This window comes from Morone saxatilis, unplaced genomic scaffold (assembly GCF_004916995.1).
Source record: "Morone saxatilis isolate NCDOM2014 unplaced genomic scaffold, NCSU_SB_2.0 Contig17, whole genome shotgun sequence".
NCBI classification, from domain to species: domain Eukaryota; kingdom Metazoa; phylum Chordata; class Actinopteri; family Moronidae; genus Morone; species Morone saxatilis.
The window spans coordinates 8,170,024-8,179,349 of NW_023339729.1; the positions used below are offsets into that span (position 1 = coordinate 8,170,024).

General features: G+C 41.6%; 1 protein-coding gene across 1 annotated transcript; it reads left to right on the plus strand.

Annotated features, from left to right (window-relative positions):
- The first annotated feature begins 574 nt into the window (after positions 1 to 574).
- Positions 575 to 6,502, plus strand: pycr1b (pyrroline-5-carboxylate reductase 1b). The gene is made up of 9 exons (XM_035660740.1): positions 575 to 731; positions 1,319 to 1,412; positions 1,752 to 1,822; positions 2,044 to 2,223; positions 2,456 to 2,563; positions 2,764 to 2,877; positions 3,731 to 3,823; positions 4,740 to 4,903; positions 5,211 to 6,502. Exons 2-9 carry the CDS (start codon positions 1,346 to 1,348, stop codon positions 5,383 to 5,385), a joined length of 972 nt encoding a protein of 323 aa, XP_035516633.1. The 5' UTR covers positions 575 to 731; positions 1,319 to 1,345; the 3' UTR covers positions 5,386 to 6,502.
- Positions 6,503 to 9,326: the final 2,824 nt, after the last annotated feature.

Here is a 9,326-nt window from a genome sequence, read left to right on the forward strand (position 1 = left end):
TCTCAAATGTGAGGATTCACTGCTTTTCTTTGTCCTTTGCAATTTATGTCACTTTTAGCTATGAAAGAATTGTGGATTTATTTTTTTATTTTTACATTTTTCATTTCATTTATCAAATATATTTAAAATAATTGTTGTGGCCCTCTGTTAAAAATGTAGACGAGTGTCAACATCAGAAGTGAATGCTGAGTTAATGAGGTCGGTGCTCAAACAGTTGTCATGTAAAATAACTGTACACTTACATTATCTAAGTACAGTATGCTCTAATTTTAAAGTAGGCTATAGCACTCTCCTTTCCACCCACACACTAAAAGTCAAGTTCTGTTTTAAATCAGTCATTCATGGTCTGATTAGAAGCTTTACTGACTTTGGCCAGTGTAAACATAACCTATTTCCACCTCACGGTTCCTATATCTGACCTACATTTTCCCCTGGCAGCCTCACCGCGCTTAAACCAAGAGGACTGATGCAACGGGGCGTGGTGGACTGCTAAACCCCGCCCACATTCAGTGATCTAACCTCTCATTGGTCAAATGGACGGAGTCTCTCTGTCGTGATTGGCCGGCGTCGCTGTCCGTCACAGTTACGGCGCACATGGGGGTTGAGTAAGAAGGAAGCCACGTTGACACTAAAAGTGGTGTTTTCAGTTATTTTCCGCCGCCGGGAAATAACGGTCTCGTCGTCAGCTTCCGTCTGTCAGTTCAGGAACCTCAGTTGAAACATCTAGTAAGGTAAATACCTCCGTGTTACATGAATTTACCGTATTTCTCATTCATTTCTGGTTATGAAACCTAGCTAACAAAGCAGCTAGCCGAGGGCAGGCGGTCATCAGCTAGCCTGGAAATGCTATCATCATCCACCAGCATCAGCTGGAGCTCAAATGTTACATCAGCTGCTTGTTAGGAAACATTAGACAGTGTTTAAGAGCGAGCTGAACAGGGAGACACAGTTTTCATTGTGATAAATCAGCGGTTCTGAACAGTAATGTTACAAACTGAGCTGTCAGCCTCTTTAGCATCAAAGCATCAAGACTGGAAGATGTGAAAGTGTTTGTTTGATGCAGGTGAACTTGAATGTAACACAAGAGCTCACAGCTGCAAATGTGTCCATATCTCAGTAAAATAACGTATTAGTGCTGACAGTGTTTCATCATCACTCACTGTCTGTGGGCCAGATCCACACTTTTACTCTAGATTACATCATTACCAAAGCCTGTCTCTCTTATACAAGGCAGGGTTAGGGTGGTGTGGGGTGTGTTTGGGGTTTATTTGACATGCATTACAGTCTGCCACCACTGTCTGTTTTTTTTTTTTTACAGGTCAGAGAAGCCACATTGTCTAACAGGATGAGTGTGGGATTCATTGGAGCGGGCCAGCTGGCTCACGCACTGGTGAAAGGGTTCACAGCTGCAGGTGACACCGCTTTCTTTGTTGTGCAAAATTAGCCTTGAACTGAGTCCAAAGATACTGATGTCAAATCATACACAACTGATTTTGGGTTGGATAAAAATGCAATCACAGCTACGCGTACACGTAATATAAACACATCTCTACCTTAGTAACACCTGCAGAGGTATCAGGGGGTTTTTGCATTTCTTTTGTTTTATGTATTCAAGGTAGATCATTCTTTTTGTTTTCTGCCAGCTGCTGTAACATGTGAATTTCCCTCTGGGTATCAGTAAGGTTTTATTTTACAGCGACCATTTCCCATCCTCATACCTCCCTCTCCACTTCCTCCTGTCTCTCTCCCAGGTGTGATTGCTACACACAGGATTACAGCCAGTTCCCCAGACACAGACCTGCCCACTGTGTCAGGGCTGAGGGTGAGAAGACAAGTTTCTCCTTTTGTTGTGTGGTGTCTGGAAATGGGAAGGGAAGCGGAAACGTTGGTGCTAGCATGCATGTGTGCAAGCACGGGCTTGCCCAAGAGGTTATAATATAATGTCTGCGTGTTGCTGTAACGACACCTGTTTCTCCGATACCTCTTAAGACTCTCTTCCTCTCTCTTCGCCATCACCAATTCCTCTTTGTCCTTCTCCTGCAGAAAATGGGGGTGAACATGACGACTAGCAACAAGGAGACCGTCAATAAGAGTGATGTGCTCTTCCTGGCTGTGAAACCCCACATCATCCCCTTCGTTCTGGATGAGATTGGGCCAGATATAGAGGACCGTCATCTCATAGTCTCCTGTGCTGCAGGCGTCACCATCAACTCCATAGAGAAGGTCAGCATCTGTCACTATCGCTCTCTGGCTCTGTAATCCAGAGTTATTAATCTGCTGAAGTTTCACAAGCTTTAGATTCCTTTCCTCTCTTCCCCTCAAGCTCTTACATTGTTTAATTTGGTTTCTGTTGTAATTGGTTATTGTTGGCATGCTTCCGAACATGGGGAAAATTTGTTTTACATTTTGCCTGCTCTACAAACCTGTCCGTGGTCCTGTTCTTGTTATTTCACAGAAGCTGCTTCAGTACCGTTCATCTCCTAAAGTCATGAGGTGTATGACGAATACTCCAGTGGTGGTGAGAGAGGGAGCTACAGTGTACGCCACTGGGACACATGCAGAGGTAAAGTGGAGGGATTGTAGATACAAGAGTCAAATGTCTTATGAATGAATTAATAGTATATGTTTTTTTAAGAGTTCAGTTTTTTTCACTGTATCTGTTATAAAAGTGTCAAAAACTTGCACCGAAAAGGTAAAACTGGACCTTTTGCTTTGAGTAATTCTCCCATATCAATACCAGCTTGATGTCCTGCTTGTTTTTAGGTGGAAGATGGCAAGTTGCTGGAGCAGCTGATGGCCAGTGTGGGTTTCTGCACTGAGGTGGAGGAGGACCTCATTGACGCTGTCACCGGGCTGAGTGGGAGTGGGCCGGCTTACGTAAGTAACTTCAGGAGGGTTGATTATCTGCGTCTTCTGCTGTCGGGCTTCACAGAGAGGGCCTAATAACTAATATTTTTATTTATCACATGTTTTTTTGATTAATTATGTCTGTTAGTTATTGTCTATAAAAGGTCAAAAATAATGTCAATCACAAGTAAACAAACCCTCAAAGTGATGGAGTGTTATTTGACTTTTGTCAGTTTATAATAGGATATAGAGAAAAGTAAGCAAATCTTCACAGCTGTCAGCAGCAAATCATTGGTCATTGATTAAATGGTAAGTCTGGCTGGTAATATGTTGTAGATATTTTCAGGCTTGAGAAAATCAGTGGTAGGGAGAAGAGGTCAAGTGCAGTGCCCGAGTTTTTCTATATCAGGATTTTTTTCCTGTAGAAAATACATGAGGCTGCCCAGCTGTGGTAATGACTTCTGTTACCATGTGCATATTTCCAAATCTCAGTCTTTCCTGCTTTATAAAACGGTCACGTCAACTTTACCGTGTAGCAGACAGAGGTGTGTAGTGGTTTAGGAAATTAAGAATAATTGTGTCGGCGGTTTTTATCTGCTGTCTGCATAAAGCTTGAGCTCTAGACAGGTTTTTTTGCTCAAAGGTGTATGAATACATTTTTGCCTGCCCTAACTGTGAGGGAACTTTAGAATTGAGTGAATGTCAGTGTTAAAGAGTCAACTTACTGCTGTACTCTGTACTGTGCACACTGAACGGTATAGAATAGGAAAGAAGCATAGGAAGCTTGATTCAAATTGTTGATATTATCTGATGGTTAACAATTCGTAAAAAATGTGATTTCATTGCTGCTTAAAGGGAAAAACGTGTTTGTGTGTTTAAACAGGCGTTCACAGCTTTGGATGCCCTCGCAGACGGAGGAGTGAAGATGGGTCTTCCCAGGAGACTGGCTGTCAGACTTGGAGCTCAAGCCCTATTGGTCAGTGTAGGTGTGTGTGTAGGTGTGTAGGTGTGTGTGTGTGTAGGTGTGTGTGTGTTATTTATGTCTCTTTTGCTGCACCTGTTCTCAATATAGTCTCCTTGATCCACTGCTCATCATAGTAGGAGTTCTTGCTTTCAGTGCAGCCAGCATTTCTGTTGTCACATAACTATTAACTTAAATTCAAAATAAAACCCTGTTAGTTATTCTGATTTACTGAAAAAAATGAGAAAAAATAAATGTCCAACATGTAGCTGTTTTCTGCAGGGTCTACACGGGTGAATGAAATTTAAAAAAAGATAAAAGCAGAAATTTCAAATTGCTGTTTTCAAGTAAAGAAACACAGATATCACTTAATGTTGTTAATGCAGACACTGTTTTCATCACAATTTGGCAATTTGTCAAAATAGATTAGAGGAAATTATTCACTTCAAACTGTTTTTATAGTCATGGCAGCTGCTTCAGGCTCTTGTCTTTTACTCATTGCTCAGCATGTTCGTCTCCTTTCTTCATTTTTATGAGCAATGTTCTGTGTTCTGCCTTGTTTTTTCTGCAGGAGTCTTTTCAGAAGTGTCTCCTCGTGTTTGCACATTTGTCTGCGGGAAACACTCACCAAAGGCACTGTAGTTGCATAGTCATGTTCGCCTGTTGTAAAACCAACAAGCTGCCTGGAAAATCTTTTACAAATTTAACTCTGTACGTCAGATTTGATTTATTTTCCTGGAAGAACTTTATAATTACTTGTGATTAGTTTATATGTGCACAATCCGCATTATAGTGATGACAAAAGCATATCTGCTGCTCGGGATGGGCACTGCATCAGCACTCCATGACTTTGTAGGAGTAAACAATAACTTGTCCATATAGATCTTCTTGCATTTCTTAAGTTCTTTCTCATGTTCCTGTTCCTCTTCAGGGAGCAGCCAAGATGCTGCTGGACTCGGAGCAGCACCCAGGCCAGCTGAAGGACAACGTATGCTCACCAGGGGGCGCCACCATCCACGCCCTGCACGTCCTGGAGAGTGGTGGCTTCCGCAGCCTCCTGATCAATGCAGTGGAGGCTTCTTGTATCAGGACACGGTGAGGCTGCTGCACATTAAAATACAAATGACACATCTACACATCACCAAGAATGTTATATTTCTGTGTTCTCCTTTCAATGCCATCAAGGCCTGCTACAAAGGGATTATATAGAAATTATTCTATATTACAAATCTGTTGTGATTTGGGTTCCTGACTCCAACATCGAGACACTCTGATCTCATTGCATTCAACTTAAAATCCTACTGCTGTCTTTATGCTTTATAGTTCATATTTCCTTCAGTAACACTGACACACCTACATGTGTACTGTACATCTAACACCAGGCTTTCCCCTCCTCTCACAGGGAGTTACAGTTTCTGGCAGACCAGGAGCGCATATCTCCAGCAGCCATTAAGAAAACTACACTGGACAAGGTGCTCCAGCAGCCCGGAGTCACAGTCAGCGGAGTGGCTAATGGGAACGGCAGGTCGGGGCTCAGCCTGTTCAACAATCGCAGCCCTGGGATCAAGAAGAACTGAGTACACAGAGGCACACCAACACATTAAAGATTTATGTGTACCAACATGTACACATGTGAACATGCTTAGATCTTATACACCTGTTAAACCAAACAGTTTAAAAAAACGGACTCAGGACTGGTCTGAAATCTCATCCAAATTGGCGTGGATGCCAAAGTATTTATTCATACTTGAGTTACATGTGGACCGTGGACCCGGTGGTGTCACCATCACATTACACACAAGCACAGGTGTATTCTGGGTGCATTGCTCCCAGTTATAGCCTTATGTTGTGATGCAGGATTACTGTCTACACAATGAAGAGCAAAAGTGCATTTACAATCTGTTGTCTGTCTGTCTAGGCTCTAGACTATCTAGGGCTGTTAGACAGTAATGACCCAGTGGGCCATCATGGGATCCTGGTACACACCAGGCAGCAGATGGCCGCTTGGATACCATCAAGCTCTTAATGTACATCTTTAATGACTGTTTAAAAAAATGTCACAATGTAAATCTTCATGTACCCTTCTTTTGTTTGTACGAATCATTATTTTTGTTGGGCCAACAGTGTTATACTGTTAACAAAGACTGAATGCGGTTTGAACAAAAAAAATTAACTTTATTTCTTGTTGTTTTGATTGTATATGAACACTATGATCTTCATGGATAAAAAGCCTTGCTGCCAATGTTACAATGGGGTTTATAGTACATAAAGAACACTGTGCCTGTTGTGCCCAGAAAATATTATTTCTCCTATATTAAAGGTCATTCCAAGCTAAAAAAATACACCTCTGTCAGCACGTCAGCATTTTCCTCACATCCCTCTGTTCATTTCCTGTTTGTTCATTTTTACGGTGCTTAAGGACATTGTGCATTTTAAACCCCAAATCTTGAATCTCTTGTTTTATACCACAAACATTTTACATTTTCTCTCATAAAGGGATGTGATGTTGCTAAGTGCTGCAAGAAATATATTCACATAAATATGACATAACGGAATTACGTCAATCCGTCCAAATTTTGTATTCTATAGATTTTTATCCCCATGTTACATGTAAAATATTCATTTATTTGGCGTATCAACTGCTGAGTTGGTTTGCCAGTCAAAGTGTCAATATTAAAGAAACAGAATCCAATACTTTTGTTTTTAAGGTTGAGTTTTTTTGGCTCTCAATAATCTGCCCTGGCTGTACTCAGGTGCTTTGTGTCCTCTTCTGTTGTTTCAGCTCCATTTGTTTCCCCAAGCCTGTGTAACATGTTTGTTTGTTTTTAGTTTGAGGTTTCCCTTTGATTAGTGCTGACCACACATCAGTGAGTAATTAAGATGCGCCCGGGCCTGCAGATAGCGCCCTATGATCAAATGACCCATTTGCACAGTATATTAAGATCAAATTACCCTCTTCACATAGCTGCCACTTGAGAGTGACTTAAAATTGACCCTGGACTACCAACAAATATAACTACACCACCTCACTTATTGGTAGATGGTGTTAGCTGTAGTGCTACAGTTATACGTTACACCCCTCTAGTAGGACACTGCCTCTTCAGATTCCTCTTCCCCCAAAATGTGTTCGTATATATACTGTAAATAACAAGAGGTAAACGTGTTTTTCTTCACTGGCTTGGAGATTTACTTTTCTGAGAGGAAACAGTCCAATTTTAGAAGTTTTCTGTCGGGACATATGACTATGAGTGGGCTCATGGATCCCTGTTCTCTCCTAGTGGTGTTTATATAATTGTTACTTAAGTCCAGAAATACAAGGGTGCTGTCAGTGGCGGACCTTACGTACCCCTAGGGTCAAAATACTCCAGAAGTGTTGTCAACTACATGTATTCAAGTATCAAAAGTACAATAAGTACAACAGTACAATTTGAACTACTTTATGTGCAGTTTGGTAGTCCAGTGGTTCTCAAAGTAGGGCTCCAAACCCCCCAAAGGGTCACAAGCCATCTGGGCCTCAAACTGTTAATTAAATGAGTTTAGAGCCGAAATCATGCTTTTGTGGAACTGCTAAAACAAGGGGCCCCAACTAGACAGCTTTACTGTAAGCAGTAACAAGCGATTAAGACTAGGAACCACTGGTTTAGTCTTTGCATGCATGCAGTGTATTTTATTATCTTATCATAGCATAGCATCATATGTCTAATCTTAATCTGAAAACCGTTGCCAACAACTACACTGTCAGATAAATGTAATGGAGTAGAAGAATAAAGTAGCACAAAATGGGAATAGTCAAGCACAATGTTGAGTTACTTGTATTTTTTATTTTATTTAAGTACAGTACTTATGCAAATGTTACTCTCAACCTTTGGGTGCTGCGAGCTTAGAAACTAAATATCAATGAGTTCTGAATTAGTATGATAGAGGACAGAAGTGCAGTTACATTTGGGTATGTTTTGAGATTGCAGTAGCTACAGCAGACTTGAAGTCTGCAAAGTACTTTTTTAGATATTTGGACCCATTCCTCCTCTCTAGGCTGCTGCATTTTGGATTAACAGATGCCACTTTGTGTTAGAATGAGATAGGCCCGTGGGTCTATTCAGGCAATACACAGGTGCATAATGGCGAAGTTAAAATGATGGAAGAAAAAGCGATGGTTTGTGAAGAGCCATGTCCTCATTATAATTGAACAATTTATAGCTGTTGTAGGATTAGTTTATTTTCCTTAAACTAATACACACACCAGTGTCCCTTGATTAAATTGCAGGCCTGCATGCTCTTAGTGCACTCGGGCTGTTTATTTGTGCGTGCAATGGTTTTTCCTCCGCTGCTGAAGTGTCTTGGTAATCCCTCTTTTATTCCAAAAGGTTATTCTCCGCTTGCTCCTGCCTCTGTCCGTTAAGATTAGCCAGTCCTGTAGAGACTTCCATTTGCCTCTCATTATTAGACATCTGTTACCTTTCGTTGGTCGGGCAGCTTTGAGCACCTCTCTTCCACCTAAGGTGAAGAGGATGTGCTCTGTGTCAATCATCCTGACACACCGGCAGAAGGTCTAAGATGGCAGTTCAATGGCAGATAATCCTGACTGGAAAGTTTGGGCTGCGTGTTTGTGTGTGAGAGTCAGAGCGAGAGGGAGTGTGCGCTGCAGCCCAGCATGGGATTTCTATCCACAGGTAGGCCAGATGCTACCTGTCATATCCATTCAATCAATGTAATCACTGACCTTTGCAGTAACATGGTTGTTTGCATATCGTATCAAGGCCAGGAGGAGTGCCAGAAACCAAGATGAGTGAATAGATAGAAGGGCTTTTTCTTTCTTTCTCTCCTCAATCAAACATCCACTTAATCCCCTCTAAAATGAAAAACTTATAGAGAGACAAGCCAGGAAAGAGCAGTTTGCGGGCAGTCAGTCCTCTGTGTTCCACTGCTACACTGTTTGTGCACCACTGTGTTGTCAAAAGTGTGATCTCCGGGCTGATACAGTATCAGCTTGGTGCAGCTGTCTGGTGAAACAGTCACACAAAGAGGAAGCTCTGACAGTTACCACACAGCCAGTGAATCTGCAGTATGGGCTTCCCTCTCATGCCAACTCGCAGTGAAGTACAGAGGATTCCTGCAGACACACACCTTTAGTCTACTGATGCTTATCTGGGATTCAGCCATGCACAGAGGTGTGTAGGAGTGGGTGAATACCGTTTGTGCTATTTAGGTCTTTTACTCTAGTGAAAGCAGCAATACAAGCATGTAAATACTCCATTACAAGTGCGTTTGGAACGTCAGCACAATATATATATGTATCAAAAGTTAAATTAATCCTATAGACTGGTCTCTTTCAGAGTGTTACTGTATTATTGATTAGATAATATTGATATAAAAGCAGCATTTTGTGTCTAGTCGGGAAGAACTATACACCAAGCAGCCCCATACCAACAAACTGTGACACCTTTCTATCAGAACCAGCATTAACTGTTTCAGCAGTTTGAGCTACAGTAGCTCATCTGTTGGATTGGACCACACGGGC